General features: G+C 39.9%; 1 protein-coding gene across 11 annotated transcripts in view; it reads right to left on the bottom strand.

Moving 5' to 3' along the window:
- The window catches only part of LOC133166639 (ephrin type-B receptor 3-like), a 48,651-nt gene extending 22,344 nt beyond the window's left edge, over positions 1 to 26,307 (bottom strand). For 10 of the 11 annotated variants that reach the window (XM_061296707.1, XM_061296717.1, XM_061296710.1 and 7 more), the window contains exons 1-2: positions 25,580 to 26,307; positions 1,137 to 1,201 (exon numbers count right to left, since the gene is read on the bottom strand). In XM_061296707.1, coding sequence (XP_061152691.1) covers positions 1,137 to 1,201; positions 25,580 to 25,643 — 129 coding nt within the window. In that variant the 5' untranslated portion in view covers positions 25,644 to 26,307. The remainder of the gene's footprint in view (positions 1 to 1,136; positions 1,202 to 25,579) is intronic. The other variant, XM_061296713.1, reaches the window with a different exon arrangement.
- Positions 26,308 to 26,529: the final 222 nt, after the last annotated feature.

Here is a 26,529-nt window from a genome sequence, read left to right as displayed (position 1 = left end):
GAGGGGGTCAGAGTGAGTGAGCAGAAGATGGACGGCTGTGAAGAGGCAAAGACTATAGTAAGGGGGTTGGCCATTTTATTGTTGCAGTTTGAGTAATTTGGCTTCATTAAGGGCGAGTTACTTATTGTAAAAGAAAAGGGAAGGGTGGTTGACTTGGAACAGCTGGGGTCGACTTTCCCTGTCAGTGTGTTGGGGTGTAAACAAAATATAGAAATGGGGGCCCTCGCCTTTCAGAGCACGGAGGCCACAGTGAGAGGGCCACACAAAGGCATTGGGAGGAGTGTTGGTAGACTTTGAAGTATGGTTGAGAAGAGGTCAAGACTCTTTTTTGGCCTTCTCCTTAAGCCATTGTGGAAATCACATGGGAAAACAAAATGAAACCGTCACTGGTACTTTGTGGGTGGCAGATTCCAGTGCGTACAATGGTTCAATACCAAGACAGTTTAAACTTGAGGGAATAACAGACTTTTATATTTTAAGTATCTTGATGCATTTTCCTTGGCTCCTTAACCCATTGTGGAAATCACATGGAAAAACAAAATTAAACTGTCACTGGTATTGGCAGATTCCAGTGCGTACAATGGTTCAATACCAAGACAGTTTAAACTTGAGAGAAGAACAGATTTATATAGTTTAAGTATATTGACGCATGTTGAGCTAAACATCTGCTGCATAGTACATATTCATACCTCAAAGTCACTAAATTGGTTAAAATGACTGATCAAATGATCCATCTATCTGACAGGTGAGCTACACTGGTTTGACGAATTTGTAAACCCATCCGAAAGTGGATCAATTATCCATTAGACAGTCAAAAACCTGATCTCCTACAAATATGCATAGGTTGAATTACTGTATGTTGGCTTCCATGGCAGTTAAAGCAATGTGGGTCTTTATTTCAGTTACTTTCAAATAAACGTCACATTTTACAGTGTCCTTTTGCTGTGATTAGTCCACATAACATTTTTGTAGTGCATATTACAGTTTGGTTATGTGGTTCTTGACGAAGCTGAATCAATTTGTAAGTGCTCACACTGCCCCTATAACAGATTGGTGACCGATCCACTGAGAAGACTCGATCTGTGTTACATGTATAAATCTTTGTACACATCAAACAGACTGCGCAATAAACTCACCCCAGTCTCAGGGTGCGAAGTCCAGGCTAATTCTGTAGTGGCCCACTTGGTGTCCATCAGTGTCTCTGGAAATGAAAGCAGAATATCCAGATCAAAGAAACGTTAAGATCAATCGAAATTTCACTCGATTTACAACCATCGTCATAAAACAGAAAGAGGTCCGTCATAAACTGTTAGAGATAACGCTAATATTTTAACGACACAAAGGGTCCAGACAATGAAGCACTGTATGTGTTTGTGAGCAGAAGAGATCTCACTGGCAGATCAGTGGGGCAATGTGGCCCATGTTATTGCACCTCCTTGTTAAACTAATAAGCCTTAATTAGACCAAAAGGAGTGGGACAAAAACACAACTGTGGTTAGCACCAAGTAGAGAAAGGTTCTGCTTTTCACAAGGAACTGTCACACAAACTTACAGTAACCGGTTGTAAAAGTTGACATGATATATAAGCCGACAGAAGGCTTGTATAAGGGGTGATAAAGTTGGGGGACACAAAGGAGCCGCTCTAGACTGCAACAAAAGTCAACACGCTTCAATTGGTTTCGCTGATAAAACGACATCTTGACTAGCAAATAAACACAACGGTTCTCAAGCACAATATGGCGAGGCAATGCACACTGCTGAAAATCCTCTTTTCGACTCTCAACCTCCATTTACCGATTTCATGCTTCTTCTGCTTTTTCTGCTTCCATGCTGCCAGCGTTGTGCTAGCAGGGAAGAAGGAAAATACATTTGGAATCTTTTATTACCTGGTGCTCAAGGCACGGCATGAAGCTACTGTTATTATTTCTATCACTGTGCTGTGCTACAGGATAGCATAAAATGATGAAATGGCGGTGATGGATTTTTGGGCTTGTGCTACTTTTGGTCACTGATAGCAGTATAACCAATCCTTTATCTTTCTCTCATTTTGTATCTTTTTAATGTGACACTGGTGTCCAACAAATTACACGATATGGGCATAAGCAATCAGTGGTCACCTATTAAATACAAATCGAGATAAAGATGCCGATCAAAGATTGATTAAGTGATCAAGCTTTTAATAATGTATTTCCTTGTATAAACAAACCGGTAAGTGCAACAGCATGTCAAGTCATGTTCAGTGGCCGTCAACAGACCTTCCAATTACTTCAAGGCCCGTTGCAGCATTGAAGAGCAAGGAAAGTGACAAACGTCATTCAAGTCATAGTTTCTTGTGAATTACGACTGTAAATTTAGCATGTGTGTGCAGCTGAGAATTCCTTGTGAATTACAGCCCCCATGTGCCTCGGGTTAATGTTACAGATATGGATGTGTGGCTGTTAGACTGTGGAGTGCAAGAGTTAACAAGGTTTATGACAAAAAGTAACATAAAATCTGATTGTGTGTGTCGCTTTAGTTTGCCCCTCTCGGGCCTAATGTCCTGGAACTGTGAAGTTACTGACAACTGTCTCTATGGGCGGGGCACCAGGAGCTGACGTGAATAGAATGTACGCGCAGCTGTACAAAGTCAAAGCCCGCTTGCTTTGTCAACCTTTCGGTGCCTCTGTGCTGATGCTGAAAATGCTTTAGAGAAAACAAAAAAAGAAATCACAAAAGCAGTTTGCTTTTGTTGATGCTCTCCCTTTGTATCATGGCAGCATTTGTCCCAAACAAACGCAAATGTGTGTTTTCATCTCACAGTGTCAATGGATATTATGTGCAGAATTTCCCATGACTCATTTTATGACAATCGGTGATCTGAGGCATGTTACTCATCGCTATGCAGGTCGTAAGTAAGCTGAGTGGCGGAAATGATACACCTCCGCTGACTGTTGTGTTTTATTATTACTATTATGTACGTCTTGCCAGGCTTATCATTATAGCTGACCTTGCTGAGAATTACACACACAGCAGAACAGTATGGTACAAAAAAGAGGTAACAACGAGGGAGCAAGAATGAGTGGTGGGGAAATGAAAGGGGGGTATTCAAAGTATACACCTGTGCAATTTGACTTTGTGGTTTGGATCATTCGGGAGTATGCATACACCATCCCCACCATCTTTCCTGATGCATCTGCATTGTTGAAGCTCACCAGGCCTGAGCTTGCATGCAACCGGGAGTGTGTATGTGTGTTTGGTGCAAAGCCCTGTATTGTGCCTAAAGTGGAGCACTAATTCTGAGTCAATGGGGCAAAACCAAACCCTGGCTGACCACTCTCTAACCTGGCCACTCCCCACGAGTCAGTGTATATAATCTTCTTTCTATTTTGGTTTGAATGATAAATCAAACAAAAAAAGCTCCTGTGTAGACTATTAGTAAATATTCATGACTTATCAAAACCAAAGCCACCTGCACTGTTACAGAGGAGTTGTTTAAGTTGTTGGAAATCTTTTAAAACCATGCTATCAGTGTGTCCAAAGAACCAGAAAGACAGGTTGAGGGGAGGGGGGAGCCCAAAGTCAATATGAGACCATCAGTACACCAGAAATGGTACGCTTTACCTTCTGGCTTGCCTATATTACCATCATTTCACTAAACCTGCTCCAAATCTGGCATCTGTAAACTGAGACGTGGGGTGATTGTAGCTAAGAGGACATGGAAACGCAAACAAAGTAAATCATGTGAATAATCATGCAAAACTATAAAACACACAAATGGGCTATCCTAGACTTCTTACCACCTGTTGTTTACTTTCTCTGACATGACCCCTTCTCAAAATGTCTCCCTTCGTCAATGTGTGTTTGCATGATAAATGAAAATGTTTTTCAAACTCCTACTGCTCACAGAACCTATTCAATTAGCACGCCTATGTTTGAGTAATCTGGGGAATGCTTTAGTTAAGCATTATTAATGATTGAGGTCAAAAGCACTTGGGATTAGCGGAACAAACATGGTGGTGACATTTGTCTTCGCTGCATGGTGCGATTGTGCAAGGGAAAAAATGTAGGACTACAAATTGGAAAGATCAGAACAGTGGTATATACATGCACGCACCCACACACAAAGGTAAGGTACCCCTTTACTATCTCTTTAATCCTGTAATGACAGGGCTGGGCTAATAACAGTGGAGGGCAGTGAAGCATTCATCCCTATGGTCAGATCCACACACGCTCAATCACATACAGATTCAACAGACAGCACTTGGATTTACAAAGCTTCTTAAAACATTTCTTTGTTAAAACAAGACACTAAATAAATAAACAATAGAAAGACTATAATTGAGGGAAGGGGATGTTGCAGAGGACAGGTGAGGAAGCTGTCTTGAACGTCTGTGGTTAAATCTGCAGATACAGCAAATTGGTCGAGTTACGAAGGCATCAATGGAACATTCCACTTTCAAAATCAGAATAGAACTGGTTATCTGCTTGTCGTCCTCCATGAACCAGGAAGTAGTATGCGGACTAACAAGCACATAAACAACAAATGTGATCCAACAAGGTGATAAATAAATGTGATCCTCTAAAATTTCTACCGATGCCCCTCTGCTTTCCTGGGGCACAACACTATGGCTCATCTTTATTTAGTCAGTTGTAATACGAGTAAAAAATGAAAGTTGCAAGATGAGTACAAAAAAAAGACATATTAAAGGGCTTTAAACCTATAATCACTCCATGAAATATTTTCATTTGTGCGTCATCCTCCATTGCTTCATTATCTTACCCTGGCCTTTTTTTTCTCTGGATTGCTTTTGTTAAATTGGGTCCGCAGTCAAACATGATGAGCACATGGTAACCTGGCATGGGGTGGCCACTCCATTAAAATACTGCAGCGCCTGGTTGCCAAACACTTGAGCCTCTGTTTAGCCACAGAAACAGTGAAATGTGTCAACATAGAGTGTGAGGACCCCACGCTCAACTTATTAGCGCTATTAGCCTGATTGCTTTGTGTGCCATCTTTGTTGGCTCGCCTTTTGTCATCCACGGAGGAGTTGTTGCACAGAAAGAGGAAGAGGAGGGACAAAAAGAGAGCAGGAGAGGAGTTGCTATTGAAATTCAAATTGTTCAAGCAGTCTTTTTGCCTTTGTACGGGGCCAGAGAGCCATGATTAGGAGTCCACGCCCCCCCTGAAATCCGCCTTTTTTTAAGCAAAACCTCCCATTTAGTAGCACACACACACACACACACACACGCACACGCACACACACACACGCACACACACACACACACACAGGAGGGACGGTAATTGGTTGCTGCGACATAGACGGGCCAAGGAGGTGATTCCTCTGTGGAATTCCTGAACAGACTTGCCTCCCATGACAAATGCCCCCCTTCGTCTGTCTACAAACACACGTACACACTCACACTTCAACCCACTAGCGCTCTCTGTCAGTCATGCCACAATGGCTGTCACACAAGACGTTTGCGGCGTGTTTGTGCTAACAGGGTTACACTCCTGAAGCCAAGCAAATAAGCTCCCTGCTTACCTTGTTGTCTCGGTCTTCCTCGTGTATCAGTGCTCTCAGTTGAGAAGTCTGATCAACTGTTTTTGCCCCTTTGAATTCAGTCACAAGACTCTTGCCCTCAATTATTTCCTCCCTTGTCAAACTCTTCACCGCTCCAGTCGCAACAGCGTCCCTCTCGGTTTAAATTTAAATGCTTGAATCAATAGAGGTAATTTGTGACGTACTGCACCGTGCAAATTGCTTTCATATGTTTGTGTTATTACAAGCACTCATGCAATTGCTTTTTCCAATGAAGTCTATCCTATTTCCTGTATTGCTGATGGAATGAGCCTCTTTGTCTCTGCCTCCACCCCCATCTTTCATCTCGTTCCCCTAAGCCCGCTGCTAGTCGGTCTCCCCATCCCCTTCTCTCACTAACTCCCCTAATTACAAAGAAAAGAGGATCTGACGAACAGGTAGCCCCGGGGCCAGCTGTCTGTAAACCAGGTGTGCCTCTCCATGTATATGTGAGTACTGTATATGCGTGTCAGGATGTGCCATGTGCAAGACTGTGTACTTATGTTAACTCATTATAAGCTGCCCTTTTGCAGTTTGGATGTACATATTCATACTGTAGAGTGTAGATGAATACAACTAGAGCCTCATTGTTCCACTGTCTGCAACACTAATCACTTTTCCAATTTAATCATGCCAATTAAGTAATGAGACTGGGCCTGTTTAGTATACATTTGTTGTTAGTCATAACTAAATGTGATTTATTAATACAAAAATAAAATGATATGGGGGAAAATATTAACAAACAAAATGTTAGTTTTCAAATCAATATAATGAAATTACAATAGGGTTTGCATTCTTATGGGAAGAAACCAAAAGTCTCTTCATGCTCACGATAACTGATCGTTAACATATGTATATTATCCCAGCAGTTCTATTAATGACATTGTTTGAATACAGTTTAATAACTCATCATAACTAGAGACAGTTTAACTAGGGAATATACAAACAGAGCTGGAGGTGAAGCATTACCAGTTGTTTTAATGGCCACTGCACTCGCCTTCATTCATTGGTCTATTGATGGAAATGTGTTGAAAATCCATCTCAGGATATAGTCCATGTGATTTATTTCTGTCATTTGGGGGTGTTTTCTTATTGTCTAAGTATAAATGAAACATTTGACTTATTTGATTGCTTTGAACGTTCAACTTTTTTAGTTGCTAACATTTAAAATCTGATAAGGTAATGTAAAAGGTTTCATGTTCTATCCTTGACATTCCACATTTGTCTTCCTGTCTGAGCGTGCCTTTTCATTGAACATACGGGATCTTATCTTCATGCGTGCGCTGGTCTCACAAGATTGCTCACTCATGACTAAATAACAGAGTTCTCATGTGTTGGCTGACGATGACATTTTGTACAATTCTGCTTCATAGGTTGACGCAAAACTTTGAGGCTTTTGCGTAAAAGGAGTCATTCCCGCTGTGCTGATTCATGAGAGGTTGTCTGACACTGTCATCTTGTTAGGTAAAATGAGGATTTCTAATAGAACACTAATCGCATCGTCTAATGCTGACATCATCAAAAAGTACAGATGTTGTCATCCTCTGTTTGATTTTCTCTCAACAATAAGAAAAATATATTCTGGACAATAAATTACACTCAACCGGCATCAAAGGTTTCACAAGAGTTCACGTCATACTTTGGAAAGGTGCCTTACTCATTTGTAAAAGTTAAGGGCATCAGGTCTGTATTTAACCACATGCAGGATATCATCACAGGGCCAGCTTTCTCAGCGGGCATGGGATGTTTACATGACATTCCATGGAACAAAATGAAGCAGTTTTTACCCTTGAAGTAATTTCTCCACCCCCAGTTTCATATTTTATACTTAGCAATTTATTTCAGCTTCAAGTTCTAATTCAACAGATAGTAAATACTATTTGAGTCAGCAATTGGATTGCTGTGAGCAAACACCGGCTGACTTGAATAATGTTTGCCTTTGCGTGAGATTCCTTGATGCCATCATCTGATTTTCTGGTGCATGACTCAGTTGTCTGCGACTGAAAAATGTAAACAAGCGGGCAGGGAGCACGTTCGCCTGCACCCGGCGGATCTGCATATGGAAATACTGATCTTGTCGAATTTTGCGTGCGTTCGCGTGTATGCGTTTGTATTAGTCAGTGTAAGAAAGGAAGCGAGACTGAGTAATCCAGACTGTGTGTGTGTTGGTTTGAAAATCTAAAGCTGTTGATTTCACCTCAGCCCCCCCCTATGGAGGCTGTATTACCTGATATAAGACTCATATTTAAACCCCAATGTGGAATAAGTGCAACCTCAGCAAGCTCTGATTGATTTATGAGACCGTTGCGGAGATGAGAGGCAAACACACAGCATGCACAGGCAGAGCACATCTCAAGCTGCTATAAAAAGACTTGAAACAAACCAAAATAACAAGCAACCAACACTCATCTAAACTCCCAACTTTATCATTACCACCATTCAACCATTCCTATTTATAAGACAGACTGTAAAAGCTATCTCTCTATTTCATCTTTGAGAGACACAAAACAATTACCTGGTTCCTCTGCCTGGTTACCACCAAGCAGCGCAGTTACAAAGTGGAAGCAATTTTTTTATGCTATCAAACACAATTTATTTTGTAAGTATGGGAGAAAAGAGATGTTCCAAGCAAGAGACAAATAAAGAAAGAAGACCAAACAATGAAAGAGAAATAGAGAACATGGGAGGTGAAGGTGCGTGTAAAGTTGACAAAGGAGACATAAGACAACAAGAGGTGTTCACTATTCCCTAAAGCATCATCGGCTTTCATTGCCACAATGTTTTTGGCACACTGACATACATAGACCTTCAGAGAGATCCTGTGTGTTTGTGCTCAGACATCTACAATATGTTCCCTCAAGTATCTCACATGCAGCCTGACGGGGCCTGTTTTCTTCTCATTGCATTACCGTAGCCTAGGGAGCCATCATCTACTTCACTACCTTCCTCCCTGTGGTCGCTTCTATGACATGCGCCTTTTTTTTTGTTTACTCTATTTCTGTGCCAACTTCAATATCCACAATCAGAAAACCCCCCTATACATCCAGCGCTGACAAAAGGGGCAATGGGATATCCAAGCAGCATGTTCTTGCATGAATTTTAATATAAACACTTTGCTGCAGTGTTTGTGTGAATCCAATAATCAGAATGGATGTGAGTAAATTAAATACCCCTTTTGTTCAAGGTTTATGGTTATTTGATTGTCCCGCTGTGGTTCTAATAATTCTCCAACACAAATCCATAAACACTCACATATTTTTATACAGTGGTGGGGGGTAGTGTTGTGCTGCCCAGTCAAGAAGATTTTGAGCGAAGCCTTCGACATGGGAGCTGGAGCTCATATGCATATGCTAATGTGCACAGTGTATTACTAATGTAAACATTATCACAAGTAGAAAGAGTATGAAAAATAATAGCATGTATGGCTCTCTTATTTTCTTTCTTTCTTTGTCTGTCTGTCTCTTTTTCGCACGAACACACAAATCCTTTTTATTCATTGGGCTGAACTCTAGAAAGAACTGGAACACGGCTATTGAATGAAAGCCACAGCTTTTTGAATGGCTCAACCCCACAAGAAAAAGGCTGAGCACACCAAGCTTCGTCTCTTTCTCTTACTCAGGCTTTCTTTTTCGTGGATTCGCCTTCATGCATTTTTTTCCTAATACCGTCATCTGCCATCGTATCGGATCACTTTCAAATACACTTCCAGAACATCAAGTAATGAAATGTTGAATCTAATTAAAGATTTCCACTTCCTGTTCCACCCGGAACAGCTGCCTGCGAGTCTGCAATAAGGGGCAAAACCCCAGTGCGGTCTACATGTTCCACATACCAGTGGCTTCCAATTACTTTAACACAGTTTGAAAAACACTGCGGTGGCAAAAACCAAAAGTCTTTGAGGTTTGCTTGTTTCTTTTCTGCTTCTCAATGGAAATGTATAGAATAAACAAAGAGTTGAATTAAAATTGGACCAATTTGCACAGGCTTGACGTGGAAAAAAAAAAGATGTCTCTTGACTAATTATGTGGTGTATTGAGATGTTGTACGGTAATTATCAATTCCATTATTAATGTCTCATTAATTTCCCAGGTATGCCCTTGTTACCTGTAAGGAAGAACATTTATTAAATTAAAATGAGGAAATGAATGCAGGTGGGGAATTTTAGCTGATGAGTAATTACACTTCAGCTACAGGCCAAAAAAAAGGCACAAAACAAAAGCTAAGGAGATGTGGAATTTTATCTTCTCACAACGGTTCAATAAAAAGAAGGTAGGTGGCTTGTTACAGCTTACCTGACTGCCCAGTGATTAGGCACTCAAGCCAAAAACTGTGAGAACAAAAGGGAGGTTGAAGGTGTGGAATGTAACCTGGCAAGTCAGGGCTCTGAGGGCGTGTGTGAATGACAAGCATCGACACACAAAACGTTTTTTCTATGTAAGGCATTCAAATTCACATCCGCCAAGATCATATTTATGTACAGATATCTATTTCTATTTACTCGTAAGTACAAAGAAGCAAAGGAGTGTCACTTAAACCATTGGGACACTCCAGTTAGAATCCAGTTATGCAATGAGGAATAACTGCACACATGGACTTTTAGAGAAGTTATTTACAGGAAACACTAGGCAGGTAATCTGTGTTTGTCCTTTATTTTTGCCCCATAAAAAGTTTGGCAGCAGCATGGTAACCCACTGTTACGAAATGATCTCATTTCAGTTTGCTTGTGTTTGTTAATTGCACTTAAGCAATTGTTTATGGTCCATTATGACAAAGAAGAGGCAACTAAAATGAGTTCATGTATTTATCCAGGCAATTGGATTTCATTTTCGAAGTACTGGCAGATAAATGTCCTTTGTTCGGCATAAATGACATTAAGTAAGTGACATACTGCAGAGATTATAATTATTTATGAGTCAATTGTTTTGTTTTGTTTCAGGGTGCCACCCTTAAATGTTTGCGTAAATACAAGTGACTGACCACACTATGTCTCTCTCCCCCACTTTCCACTCTCCTACTGCAAGATATTATTGGACCCTGATTTTTAATCGCCATCAAGTTAATTAATCCCACACTTCGCTGCTGTAATAACTTGACTTGTTAGACCTCTACTGCGTAAATGGAAATCACCTCTTGAGCAGCGAAAAACGGCCGCTAATGAACCAGCGTGGATAGAAACTGTGAAGAGAGAGGGAGAGAGAGAGAAAGAGAGAGAGAGAGACAGACAGACAGACAGACCAACCGACAGACTGACTGAGCAGTGAAGTAAAAAATATATATATATACAGACATTGTTACGGCAGTGCTAATTAATATCTGTTTGACCTTCTTAATATTGTCCATTAAATCCAGTGCTAATTCATATCTGTTTGTCCATTAAATCCAGTAGAGCTGCATAGAATTTAAAAAGAAAAAGAAAAAATGAACCGCCGTAGGTGTTACTTCTCATTACACTGTTATAATTTTACCACATAATTAATTGAATCACTGCACTTATGATTGACATGAATCCTACCACAATAGACTCAGGCTATGTTTACACTTGTACCAGGCAGTCACCTTTACCTCGAAATGTAGAGCACCCTGGAATATATATATTTTTCTCTGTATTCGTCTATCAGAGTATCTATGATGGCCTGGGCAGCTTGTTTGTGACCCCAAAAATGAAGCTCCAGTCAGCAACAGCATGGGGAGTACTGCCTAATGCGGCTCAATAAATGATTGACAATTGAAGTTTTCTGTCAACAATCCATATACTAATCCATTGCTTGTACCAAAACATACATAGAAATCTGTTATTCCCATACACACTGCACAGTGAATTTATATTCTCTCTGTCGCTCTCACACACGCACGCACGCACACACACACACACACGCACACACACACACACACACACACACGGCAGGCATTGTGGGTAAATTAAACACAAGGCTTAGTTTTAGAAGAGTTGTAGGCGGCTATTAAGTATTAGAGATGCTGGGAAATACATAGGCTTCCCATCCCGCTATAACCTGCCTTCAAGTTTTAATATAGCCTATTATGTATACTGTCAGGTTTAGTTGCGTTCACCTTGTTTTACTACAGCCAACAAGGGTTTTCATCTGCACTGTTACTGCCAATTTCTTTGACAATTTAAAAATGGCGCTAGGCATACACGACAATTACCGTCTTGCTTGTTTGATCTTCCAGTTCCCCCTGCATTGTCTCATAAGTGTTCTCATTTGTGTTTTGCCATCAATGAGTGATAATGTAGCTGTAGATGCCTGTTTATAAATGAATAAACAAATAAAAACTATTATTGTTGGCATTATGTTTCTTCACCTTTCTTCAAAAAAGTTTCAATTTTATGGGTGAGGCACGGCCCAGTCAACCACCTGACGTCACATCCGTTTCCAACGTGGCACCGTGCATTAAAATAAAGCAAGGAAATTATTTTGGCAAATCCAAGACTAGACACAGAAATGGGAACATCAGATATTTAGTAAAATGGACGATACTATATTCAACTGTTGGCAAGCTTGGGGACAGTATGAAAGGATTTGACTCGACAATAATATTCATTCTGATTCTGACTTACTTGATGTAACAATCTACTGAGAATTAGTCTGATGCAGTTACGTTATTTTATGTTTTGTGAAGACTCAAGAAATTTGAATATTCTACTATCTCACAGTAAAACTCCATTTGATAAAAAGAATATTTGAGGACAGTGCAAGATGTTGATGTGCTGAGGTTGACTGCATTATCTGGTCAGTCTGACGGTCAGGGACTGGTGTGGTCCCAAGGCCTATTAGATATTAATGTATTTAAGACATGGAGAAACCACTGGATAGATAACCCGGGCACATGTTCTGGGCAATTGAAAGAAATTGACGGATGGACAGACAACCAATTCTTCTGGGGTCCATATGGCGAGGGGGTTTTCACAGGCCCGTTTCAATTACATAAAGACCTCTGAGCATTGGCATGAGACACAAAAACAGACTGGCTTTGGATACTCCACACTTTGAAACTAGGCAATCCATCTTTCTCAACCAAAGGCACAAACAAACTCATAAGACCATCATCCTCGCAAGATGGATGTCTAAATAATCCCATCAAAATTCCAGAACCTCTTGCATCACTGACCCATGCACAAGACTCTCTCAGTGTATGGTGACTCGATTAGATTCAAAGCAGCCAAGCGGCCAGGTGTTTGTCTGCTTTATGGTTCTTTAATCTGGAGGTGTTCTGTTGTCCTCAAAGCTACCTTGAGGTAGCATAAATCTCAGAAGAAAAAAACTCCTTGTACATCATTGGCAAAATATCAAGAACATTACACACTAAACCTTAAGTGAGGTACCTATGTTGAAGTTTCTCACCTTGAAGGAAAAATCCTAAACTGTGAAATTTCAACATCCTTCCCTTCCCGTTTCCCCACGCGACCCTTTGAGGTGATACAATTATTAACCTTAGAGTTGAATGTCATCCCTCTTTGAACCTGATTGCCCTGAAGATACACTTTTTTTTTATGTAGTCACCTATACCAGACCTCAACATATTTTGTGGGCTATGCTGTAGGCTAATGTATTATTCACCCTCCAATAATGTGCTACTACAGCTGACAACTTGGGAGGAGAAGGATATGACCCATCATTCCTCACACTTCACCCACTTTCACAGGCACACAAGGCCAAAAGGCATCGACTGATGGATTTATGGAGCGCACAATCCACGTTTGAGTTTATGCACGAGTCATTGCCACAGGTTATCCTGAATAGTCAAAGCACAGATTTTCATGAATGTTTGCATAGAGCACTACCGATAAGGTCATTCGGGGAACCAACTAACGTCAGTAATATAATATATATAACATTTACACTGAATATTTTACAGTGCTGCAGAGTCTGAAGGTATTTGACATATTTTGTCATTTTTATTCACGTTAAACAGGATCTATGAAATAGGTAAATCAGTCAGATATATTCATTTTTTTTAAATGCAGTGGATAAGATTAACACAAGTTCAAATTCTTCCACAAAGAGAAATGTGTTAAAAGAAAATAATTAACTTTAATAACTTTATTAGTCACCAAGGGGTTTACCTCACCTGCCCACCCCTTCTAGCATATAATAAGTTAAAAAATAACAATCTTCCTGTTTATGCCTAAACTGGCCCATTAACAAAAGCAGTATGTGAGACAACCGAAGCAATCTTAAGAGCGTGAACAACAACCTTTTTGTCTCTCTCTTACTGGAAAAGGAAAACATATGACTTTCCATTCATCACTTCTCTTCCACGTACATCCCTGCACAACCCTAATCCTCTTGGGAGGTCTCGATAGTAAGTTAGGTGGAGTCTGAAACGCTTCAACTCTTGGGTGTGGATCAGCATTGGGCCGATTAGTCATTGGCCCTGACAGTGAACCAATCAAAGTGGCGAGGTTAAAAATGGCTCCCCAGGGATGCTGGTCCACTTGGGACAACTGTTAATGGGATTCTCCTTTCACTACACCAAGGCCACAACAGATTGGACCAACTGACCCCGGGCATTGGCATCGTCATTGAAAGCAGAGGAAAAGGCTTTTTTTGGGCAGAGGATGTTTGTGTTGGTAGATTTGTAGCTACAGTAATTATTGGATTTAAGTTACCCGTATGACTTTATCTACTGGTGTGGCTCACTCAAGGCTATAACAGTAACTGTTGTTTCCATTCTTGCAGCCAATTCTTGTTTAACCCATAAACTACAAATCTCCCTCCTCAGTAGTGGGCACAAAACAGGCGGCGGCATCAGAAACTTCCTGATGATTCTGTGATTGAGAAGTAACTTAATGTATTCTAAAATCTCTTGTCCTGAGCTTTGAAAGTATTGCAATAACTGAGCTATAAAGAGATGACAAAGTAGATAAAGTGTGTTACTTCTCCAGCGCTTTTGCTGCCCTGGGAAAGTGTTAATATTTCACAAACACCAATGACAGCCAAGTATAACATGAGTTGCTCTATTCTTAGGCTAATAAATAGGTGAGGAATTGTTTAGATAGATTTTTCATTATGTGGAGCACTTAGTATCACAGGAACATATCGCTAGAAAGTGTTTTATGAAACATCAAGGTCAGGGTGGTGCTTTACATAGAAAAAAAAACTGGGGTCAGCAGCCATTACTGGGACTGTATGGATTGTCTGAAAGAAGCACCATTAGCAACGGACTAATTGGGGGGGGAGCAAAGGATTTCCAGCCCTGGTCGTAGCAAAGATTCATAAATAAGTAAAAGCAAGGTCAGGGTGGGTGCTTAATTAACAAAGTGTATGTGTGTGTGTGTGTGTGTGTGTGTGTTTGAATCTCAAGAGGGGCTGAGCCAATCTGTTTGCAAGGATGGAATATCGCAGCAATCCTGTCTATCTTTGAGGCATTGATTGATGGTAAACCAAATTGAATCGCTAATCATCACAACCCTCCTATCCACCACCACCACCCCTCCCTTTGGGGATTGGGAAAGGCCAAAAGTGGCAATGGAGGTAATGCTTTTGTATCCCCTTCTTGACACTGGAGGCTTAAACATTATAATTCTCCACAACTCTCCCCCAACCACACCCCAGACCCCCCCCCCCCTCCACTTGACCCCCAGACCCTCATCTGGCTAGGGGTTATTTGACTCCTGTGAGTGCGTGTTCCCCTTCACACTTACAACTTTCTTCTGCTTCTTTTCACACTTTTTCTCTTAGGCATTTAAAAACTAGACCCCGCATACCACTTCTTGACACCTCCTGTGGCAATTTGTCCTGCTGTGTGGAGGTGCATTCTTTTTGCATTCCACCCCACTTAGTCAAAACTTTGCACGGCTCATGTTGACAGACATCGAACATGTATTGGTGGGGGTGGGGGGGGCAACCTTGCGAAAAGAACGTATATCCAAGATGTAAGTTGATTTGATTTGTGTACACCTGCATTTGTGATGCCTTCAGTGGATGCAGGGGGAAATGTTGAATTGTGGGGATTTAATTTGCTTTTGCTTTTTATTGACAGTCTGCCGTTGTTCAATTTACAATTACAGAGGTTTTGCAATAGTCAGAATCCCGTTATCAGTAGTAGGCACCTCTACACAGTGAACAATAAATACTGTAGCATCTGTCTCATGTACTCTCTAGAATTTTTACCTCAAATACATCAAACAGGCATGAGATAACAGGGAGAGGACAATAATACTATAATTAGGGCCCACTGTATTTGTGACAAGATGAGGCAGAAATGACGAGTGGTTGCAGCAGAAGAGTGGTGAGGAAAAATGGAAACAACAGCTTGAGGCAAGACTCAGAGGAAGAGAAGCCAAATAAAATGAATGAAAGGTGAAGCAAATGAAAGGAAGCTTTATTTCTGGATGAGCCCATTTTTTTGCTCGTCTGCCGTGCTGCACGTCAACCAAACGCCGCCTCACGATTAAAAATTAATTATGTATTAAACAAAATAATGTTTTTCACTTTTTGCTGAACACAGTTTTGATAATGGGGGAAATAGAGCATTTTGCATATTATATAGAAGCTTCACCGTGGGATAGAGGAAACGGAATTTCGGTTTCTTTGTGTGTCTTGACATATGAAGGGATTGACAATAAAGCAGACTTTGACTTTGACTACTGTTACACTTGCAATCACTACTTACCCAGAGATCGTGTTTTGAAACCATTACACAAAAAGGTAGAATCAATTCAAAAGATAAAACGCATAAAGATTAATAAACAAAAACACTCTTCAGAGGGCCAATTTCTACCATAATTTTTATATTAAAAAGTAATATTTTTTATTTATAATGTAATAATTAAAATTATTTTAGTGGATTTTTATTGGCTTAAAATTATGGGACATTACGCTGTGTAGTGAATCAACATAATTCATGGCTTTCATTTTTTTAACTGAATTATCAACATTAAATGAGGGTTGTACTATATTTGATTATTTGACACGCACGCTGCAAAACATAAAATCAAATTAATTAATAATAATTCAGCAAAATTAGGTCCCTTTCAATATCGTGGTGTCATAAACCATAAACCATTGCCATAAAATTCCATTATTTTTATTCAACCAGCAAGTATAAAAGTAATGAAACAAATGTGTAGATATATATGTCAAATAATAAGAATACCTGGCTGTGAACTTTATTCTCTAAGTTCCTCCTGTTTTCTCTTGCCACCCATTAAGTTGAAAGTTTGCAACCACAACTTTTGCCAAAGTAAAAACACAAGGTCAGACACCATGAACAAACTCCAGAAAGCTCCCTTCTTTCCTCTCATCAAATTCAAACACGCATACACATTGCTACCCAACATCCCAATGCCATAATTCAGGAGGAGTATAGCATATAAGAAAGTCTCAAGTCTTTGAACTGTCTGTATATTTCAAAGCCCTTCTTCACTCTCAATCTCCAAGCTCCCCTGCTGCTCTGTTGCGACTGTGAGAAATGGGCTGATCGATGGGGTCTGACAGCAATGAAACGAATGGTACCAGCTGATTGATTCATTAGTGGTGGAATGGATGGAAGTGGACACAAAGTGTGACCCTAAGAAGCAGGTGGGTGTGAATTTGGACAGTGATTGGTGCATGTGCATTGAGTGAAGGTAATGTGCACATGTGGATGGTCATTGCCACCTTATTAAGCAACTGCCACTTCTGTGTGTGTGTATGTACATATGCGAGAATGTGTGTGTCTGTGAGGAGAAATGAAAGGTTAGAGGGGATTTTGGTTGGGTGTGAAAGGAGAAAGGGAAGCTGTTTGTGGCTGGACTTGGCACTGAGGCAGGGGTCAGATGGTATTGTGCAGCAATTTTATTTGGTGCTCTGCAATTAGACTTCATTGTTGAAACCCTGTTAAAAGTGATGCTGACAATCCCCGCGTCACAAGCATTGAAATGAACGACTGAAAAATGCTTCCGTAACATACAATTGGAGTGGATGGGAATTCAATCTGAGGTTATTTGCAGTTGTTGATGGAAAAATAAATGTAATAGTTAATTTACTTGTGCTCATTTATGATGGTCAAGCGGCCATGTATGGCATGAAGATTTTGCACTCCAAAAGGTGGCTTCAATACACATCACACTACTAATCAAATTGATTAATTAAAAAAAATAACAATAAAATAAATATAATTAAAATGATCCTTCTTACTCCTTGTAATACTCTCAAAAATGCAATAGTCCTTGTAATACTCTCAAAAATGCAATAGTGAAGTGATATTTTATTTATTTATTTTTTTCACATTTTCCAAACTCTAAATTCAGTATAAATCTGGACAAAGATGTTTATGTCCAAACAACTGGTGTCACACCTTCTGTTTAACAACTGTCCTGCTGTTACCAAATGGACAGGTGTGATGACTGGCAGAGTCATTAAACACCCAAAGCAAAAAAAAAAAAAAAAGTAGCACTTCCACATTTGCTCAATTGCCCAATGAATGTGATGTAAGTGGGGATTCAGGCTTTCTAGTCTTTTTATTGTCTCTTAAGTATTGCACTCCCCTAAACATTAAAGTCTGCATGTCAGGGAGACTCAGGTCTAACTTGAAGTAAGGTTAAATAAATGCCGCCGCAGCTGGCAGTGTCCGCAGGAGGCAACGCCACAGGACCGTCGGGATTATGTAAATATCACGCCAAAAGGTCACGTGTGATTGGTACCGCTTCAACTGAAATGTGCTGGAGTGAGTGTTAAAGATCTGCTAGTAAACACATTGCATTGCTGAAAACATGAGTCTTTTAAGCTGCTGCTGTTTGTGTCCTCCATTTATAATAGAAGACGAGGTCTCATTGAGTTTGTGAGCCTTTTCGAAGTACAGGTGATGAATGGTTTTGACAGCGCACATGAGAAGTGGAAAAAACGTGACAGGAACCAGTGAGGTGCACTTATTAACATGAGTAGGCCTACTGATTTCCTCACAAAAGCGCAAAACGCACGCTTGTGCCTTCCCAAATTTAGTCTGATTAATTATCCTTTAGTGAATCCTACCAAATTAACACCGGCCTCACACTATTAATAGAATGTGTTCCTCCTGATTTAAAAATGTATTTGCTTTTTTCTATTTCATCATTTTTTTTTAGATATTATCTTTTTAGTTTAATTAGACCTATAAAAGTTTTCACAATACAGATTTTACTATGTGTTGTAGTTTATAGCGATGACATTTCAAAACAAAAAATATTTGTTTTTATGATCCTGACCCTTAATTCATAAATATTATGAAACATAATCGCGTCATATTATTATTACTATTATTATTATTAAAATGATGTGTTAAAAAAGACCAGATTTGTAATCAGAGAAAAACAAAACAAAAAAAACCTGGAAATTATACTTACATCCCTGATTTAAGATTTTGTAAAAAAAAAAAAAAAATGTTGTTCAGCGTAATTTGTAAAATAACACCCACACATGTGGACTAAGAGTATTGTATAGATTTCTGAAAAATATTCAATTTACCAAATTGTGACATTGTAGGTTCCGGCCCGATGCCTGTGATATATTTAACAAGCCCTGCCAAACTGAAACCAGGTAAAGTGGCTTTTTTGCCGCCTGAAGGCACTCAGTAACATGGCTTCAGCCACTCTCCAGACAGCTGTAACTGTCAATGTTGAAAAGAAATGCAATATATCAAAGACCTTTTTTCCCCCTGCATTGCCAGTTAAATTTGTTAGAGAAGTCTGAGGGTGGCAATGAAACCGTGGAAGTGAGCCCGAAGGCGGACCTGTTCCTGTCTAACTCAACCCCGCCAACCTCCTGCATTGCTTCAACTGTCCACAAAGTTAAAAAAAAAAAAGTAATGGACATCACATGTGTTTAAAAATTCCTGGTCCAATTCCATATACTTAAGTAAGTGCAAGCTAGAGTAAAATGTATGCATCATTCCATTTATATAATTCCAAACAACAGCTTTAGGATGATAAAGTGACTTCCGTGTCAGACGCTTGTCCGTGTTTCTGGTGTGACTTCACACAGTATGTATCAACAAGCTGCACAGTCAGCCTATTTAAATATACACATCCTCTTTCACTGTATTTTTATTCACAACTGGAACACGATAGCCCCGGGAGCTTGACAAGTATGTTTAAAAAGAACATAGTCCCCCCCTCTCGCAGTGGTTCGAACATGGACCACTTATGACCTCTGATTGAGGGTCACACGGCATGGGTAGTGAGGAGATGAAAAAACAACAGGTACTAACCCTACTAAATTGTGTATTTTTTTTGACACATGGTCATTAAGCACGCACTTTAGGTACAGCTAGCCCATTGCCGCTTTGAAAACGTCAACTCTAACGCGTAATACCATGTCAAAGGTGTCCGTTGATATTTGGAAAGTAGCTTGTACAATCAAAAAGGGGAATATCCCACTTATAACCATAATCACCAATGAACTTTCATATTCTGCTCTCTGACTAAACCAGTTCATATGTTAACTACCTAAGTAATTAACTAAACTGATTTATTCTCTCAAACAACCCACCACTATTAAGCCCCCCTGACACACATGCTGTGTCACCCAGCTTGCTTGCGTTCAGTCTTTTTCCCCTGCGACAATTGTGAGCGCGTGTGTGCATGCGTGTGTGTTTGTGTGTGTGAGAGACGTTCTGCTCAGGTGACTCCAGACAGCAGCAATGGTAGGCAGGCTCAGACACATTTGGCCTCTCGAGCTTGGGCTCTACCGTGGGTGTCAAAGACGTGCCATCCCGCAAGGCCCCTGGGCTCCATGTGATGCCAGCACGAAGTGAGTCAACACACACACACACACACGCAGCATAGGCTGTCTTGGAAAAGAGCATGCACAGCAAAGGTCTCTCAGCAAACTGCGGTTTGGCGACACGAACACACACACACTTGACATGAGATGTAATGATCAAGGTAGGAGATGTCTTTTTAAATCCGGTGAACAAAGATTAAGGACTGTATTCATCAGACGGTAGCAGACGGATAGCTTGGCCAACTTTTTTGGGGGACAGTTCATATCAAGAAGTGCTCCAAATGCTCACAACCATGACTGTGGCGTTAAACCCACTCTCAACTTTTTAAATGAATAACACATTATAGTTGTTTCTTGCTCTCCCTCATAGAGGACGGAATAAATCACAATGTGTTTTTCGTTATGCACAATGCTTAAAAGTGACAATTTTATTCTATTACATTAGGAAAAATATCATTTTCTGTTTTTTATTTTTTGAACAATCTTTTGATAACTATCTACCTTAATTACACATTTATTATATGTACACTGTATATTTATTATATGTATAATTTTGATGCAATTACCTCAATAATAATTTACATTCTGTGATTTGTCCCCTGTGATTGAGTGGTGATCAGTCCAGGGTGTACTGAATATTTTTAATTGTTTTAAGTCATTCATCAGTTAATTAGAAGATTTATTGCTGTTCCCCACAGTCACTGGATTTATATCTCAAAATGTATGTAAAAAAAAAAAAAGAAAGACACTTTGCAAGTGCTGGCGACATGCTACACTTGGTTTTAATAATATAGGCACTAGTGTGTTTAATTATCCAACAATATCATATTGCAGCTACTTTTACATGCCACTGATCATGTTTCAAACTATAACACTAAAACTAATTAATAGACAACCTAAACAAATTTGCATGAATAAAGTAAAGTTGTAAAATAAAGTGTGCCCTGTCTATCATCCAGCATGGTGTGTGAAGGCACCAGCTGGCCAAAGATGGCCGTTGCCTGACTTCATGTGAAATTCCAGCTCGGTAAATCTTTCCACGCCACCATTTTAGTCATGAAGTAAAGCCCTGTGCACATGAGCACTCCTGCACACCCGGATAGCTTGAAGCATATCAACAGCATTGCTTTGGGGTCCAGTTCTGACCCACATTGCAATACTACAACGACACAATACCCTCCACATCATCATCCCGTTCTTATACATTGCTGTCTGACCCGCCGCCATTCTTCCTGAGCGTCTCATGCCCGATCAAATCTAAATCAACGTACATCTGTTCAATAGAGCTGCTGTCAGAAAAATGAGCGACATATCGGATGGAAGACACTAAATACTAAGGGCTCTCACTCCCATAGTTGACCTCTATATAGCTCACGTCTACTGGCTGGTATTTAAGAGGATCATCAAAACAAATGCAGATAAACAATAGAAAAATAAAAACAGCAATGGCACAAAATTGACCACGAGTCCTCTTCTGTGGCTAGACAATACTAATTTGGATCAGCACCAAATTGTGCTCCTGAAAGATGCCCATCAATTTTTTTATCAACTCAAGATGCATTTTACTCACTGTGAAATTAGACAGGCCCTTTTCTGGCCCAATTGGTGAAATCATTTGAGGCTTCTTTGCACAATGGTAAGAAACCAACTGCAATGCAAACAGTAAACTACATGGTAAACAAAAATTGTAATTATTATTAATAATAATCATTATAATAATAATAATATTAATACATTTGTAGTATTATTATTATTAATAGTAGTAGTAGTAGTAGTAGTAGTAATAGTAGCAGTTGTAGTATTATTAGTATTATATTGTTATTATTCTCAAAGAATTAAAAATTGGAAATTAGCGAGAAGAAGGGGGAGCATTTTATCATTAGTGTTGCTTTTATTGTTGTTAAATGGTTTTGAGCTTGTATTAACTATTTTTTTTGGGAGGGGGGGACTGCTGAACAATGAGGCTAAATGGTCCCTCCAATTGATTCAGAACCAGTGATGAATAGCCTTATGAATTGGTAATTGCTCCTTGCAAGAGCACTGCAAGTCTCCCTCCCTGCATCTAGTTCTGCCTTTTTAAAAGGCTGAGCTACATCGATCGCCTCAATCGATATGGAGCACATCAATTGACACTTTGTTGAAGCCTCCATGTGACAATTACACCCGTGCCAACGCCTATATGCTCTTTCATAACATGGAATAGATAGATAGATAGATAGATAGATAGATAGATAGATAGATAGATAGATAGATAGATAGATAGATAGATAGATAGATAGATAGATAGATAGATAGATAGATAGATAGATAGATAGATAGATAGATAGATAGATAGATAGATAGATAGATAGATAGATAGATAGATAGATAGATAGATAGATAGATAGATAGATAGATAGATAGATAGATAGATAGATAGATAGATAGATAGATAGATAGATAGATAGATAGATAGATAGATAGATAGATAGATAGATAGATAGATAGATAGATAGATAGATAGATAGATAGATAGATAGATAGATAGATAGATGCTCATTTATTTATTTATTTATTCATTGTTTATTCATTCATTTGTTCATATATTTACATATTACATGCTTCCATACTCGCACTGCCTCACCGCTTTTGTTTAATTCCACTTGATGGGAATGTGATTTAGAAGCACTGCTTATGCTTGGCTCAAACCGTGATAATTGTAATAACATAAAAATGGTGACACTGACAAGGACCCCCGCTGTCACACATACACTTACACACAGTATAAATCATTCGCCAAGTGTAAACGGGCCGAGGAAGGCTCCCGTAGAGGTGTGATCTCACCCACGTAAACACATAAACGTGTGCATCAAAGCTCCCTGTTTGTGCACAATCACTCCATATTGCGCCGTAAATACATCCTCGCTGTTACAAAAGACAATTGAACGCCCATTTGTCTAATTTATATGAAGCGAAAATGTGATTTTCAAAAATGAATAATTGCCGTAGTCAAAGGCTGCCTGGAAGAAGAGATACTGAATCCCACTATATGCCCATTATGATAAAATAAAAACACATAAAAGTAACACAGAAATACCACTGCCACTGTAAATTAGAGGGATTTAAACATTGGATGTAGCATCAAGAAACACTTAAAATCATCTGGATTCGCTTTTCGCTGGCCTGTAACCTTTACATTTTAACGAAAAAAAAAGTATATTTGTTTGTAGCAAAACATCTCGGAGCTGAACATTAAAAACTCAAAAACTCACTACTCAGACCCCACCATCAGAAATAGTATCCATCAACTTGAAATAATATTCAAATAATAATATTTTTTGCTAAATATTTTCCTAAGTCAAATACAACTTACAATATCTGTTATATGCCTCGTTAAACTCACTTCGTATTTTTATTTAAAAGATAAAATGTCAAACCCACTTCTCCTAGGGACCCGGGTCACTAAAAATTAGCCACCCTGAACGAGCCATAACCTAAGAGTGGATGTAAATTATTGTTTAGCTGCCTGTGAATGGGGAAGCCCACAAGACAACTTGAAACTTAAAACCTTAAATGGAAGTCGGCCTGGGAAGAATAAGGGAAAGAAGGAGAGGGAGACCGAAAGAGGGAGAGATGAATCCATTAATTATTCCCGAGCCTGTGTGACCTCAGGACCCGGGGAGTCTCGCATGGGGCCTGCTGAACTTCCCCCGCAAGTCTCAGTGTATTCTTTTTTTCTCAAAGTACAAGAAAACAGAGCCAGAGTGTTCACCATAAATCACTGTGCTGTATTAAAAGCTTGTAGGTAAACCCTACGCCCGGTCGGCGGGACACAATTTATGACATCACTTGTAGCGAAATATATTGTTCAGTGAAATCCATCCGTTTGCAAAGCAGAGACGCAACTCACTCTTTCTGGTGTCAGGGGGAAAAATACTTTTGTAGATCTTTTCAGCCTCATTCTGTCTACATCTGGAGCTAACTTGAGCACAGCAAGCCTTAATTCATCCATTCAAACCATGCGTTTTAAAGCACTGGTGTCCAACTGGTGTCCGCTGATCTTTACTGGATCACTCGGAGGTCCTTGGTTGGTCTTTTGCAAAGAAACAACTATTTAAAAAAATAAGAGATGTTTATTTGCAAAAGCCTTTATTTATAGTTTTTTTTTATATTTAAAATAATTGTTAAAATATATGTTGGGCGTGTTCTGGAAGTTCAAAAAGTTTTACAGCACAGGGATATCAACAGAGCAATAAAGACAACACGTATCAGTTTTATTTCACTTTCTCATCTTGCATACAATAAAAATGTACCTTTCGCTTTACCACAGCACAAAATGTAATTTAAACGAGAAAAACACACCGCTATATGCGGCGGGGGTTTAATCTACAATTTTCAATTATGAGGCAATACATTAAATTTGGGTGTCGTTTCTTTATGTGTTTTGTGTATTATGTTTCGGTAAAACAACTGAGTTTAATTGCGTTAGATACGTCGAGTTTAACCTTTTTCAATTATACAAAACAAAAATTGCGCGTCAGTCAATCATGCAGGCAACCCGCACTCGCCAGCAGCTCTATATGTCCCACTTTTAACAGCACCACAATACACCCTAGAATGCAGCATTCATGTCATTCACGAAGCACGCTTCATGGCTCTCCCAGACTTATTTTCCACATTTTGTTCCAAAGAGCAAGGGTTAAAAACGACTAATCAAGTAATCCCCGAATTAAAAAAAATCTGTGAAAAGTGCCGCAAAATTGATTTTATGTCTCAGTTATCATTTTATCTTTCACTACAATAATGAAAACTAAATAATAATATTAATATTTGGAAACCAAATGTTGAGTTGATTTTTTTTTTCTATAGTTCAACGACCCACTTTCAATGTGTGACGATCTACACGTCAAAAGGCCACACAACTCTAAAAGACGCGCAGTTAACCTCAGAAGAAAAGTGTTTTTTTAAGTGGGGGGTGGGTGCGTTCGACCACCACCAGCAGCACCTCGACACCCCAGTGAGATACAGTGTGGCGCTAATTTTCTCTAAAAGAGCAAGAAAGCAGCAGCAGGCGATGGCTAATGGTGCAAAAAAGAGAATACGCAACTCCCATTGTGACGCAAAACAATTGCGCACTAAAAGTTAGACCTCCTGCCCTAAAACAGATGTCCACTCTTTTCAGTTCAACCTGGTTTTTAATTGCAATTTGACAACTCAATACATAACTTGGCCAGTGGAGGTGTTTATTGTAACTCATTTGAAAACGAAATTAAATATCCTGCATCGAATCTGGATTTGTGCGATTCGGAAAATGGGTGGATGGATAGATGAATTTCTTACCTTCAACTGCAGTGGCTACGGGCAGCAAGAAGCTGCACAAGAGCAGAATGTAATCCATTGTCATAAGGCGCTCATGTAAACAGAACCACGAGAGGGACGGTGTACAATCCCGAGCTGGTCACACTCCACGCACAGTCCGCTCTTTCCACAGTTCCAACCTTGTTATGCCCACGGAACCATTCAGCAAAAAGCCAAAAGGTGCGCGTTTATGGGAAGAAATGACACCATGCAGGTAGGGAAAAACATAGAAGCCGTCGTCTTCTCTTTATCTCCAACGCGCCTTTTAATAGAACCAGAGGAACCGGTAGCAGAACTCCTCTGGTGTCCTCCTCTGCGCACGGAGCGGATCAGCTGCGAGCAGGGAGTCCAGTCCGGGACCACACCATTGGCGCAGTCGTTCCACAATCAGGATTTCCCTCCTGAAGTCACCGAGAACCCCCCAAAAATATACAACGCACACTGCGAGGAATATCCTAAAACCACTTTCTGTTGGGTCACAACAAAAGAGAAAGACGCACTTGTGACACCACCATTACAGTGCGTGTAGTCCACGCAAGAAGAAAAAAAACAACTGAGAACCCGCCTGCGTCCACTGACATACGATACCTCAGAAGATGGGTTTTAATTGGTACGGTATTTATTCCCTGAGCGGATTGATCAGCGCTGGTTGCTGCTGTGGACCGTCTGCCTCGCTCTGTGCACTGGAATGAGCCATACAGCCGTGGAGGAATAAGGAGAGAGAGAGAAAGAGAGAGAGAGAGAGAGAGAGAGAGAGAGAGAGAGAGAGAGAGAGAGAGAGAGAGAGAGAGAGAGAGAGAGAGGGGGGGGGGGCACTGACTGTCAGTCTCATCATCATATTGTTCTCTTGATTATTGCCAAAATTAAGTTTACTTCTCAATGAATCCCCAAAACTGCTGTCCCGCAATTAATCCAATTAATCTGCATGTGGA

Source organism: Syngnathus typhle, linkage group LG14 (assembly GCF_033458585.1).
Source record: "Syngnathus typhle isolate RoL2023-S1 ecotype Sweden linkage group LG14, RoL_Styp_1.0, whole genome shotgun sequence".
Taxonomy (NCBI): Eukaryota; Metazoa; Chordata; class Actinopteri; order Syngnathiformes; family Syngnathidae; genus Syngnathus; species Syngnathus typhle.
Note: the sequence above shows the minus strand (reverse complement) of the source record. Positions and strands in the feature narration are given on the sequence as shown.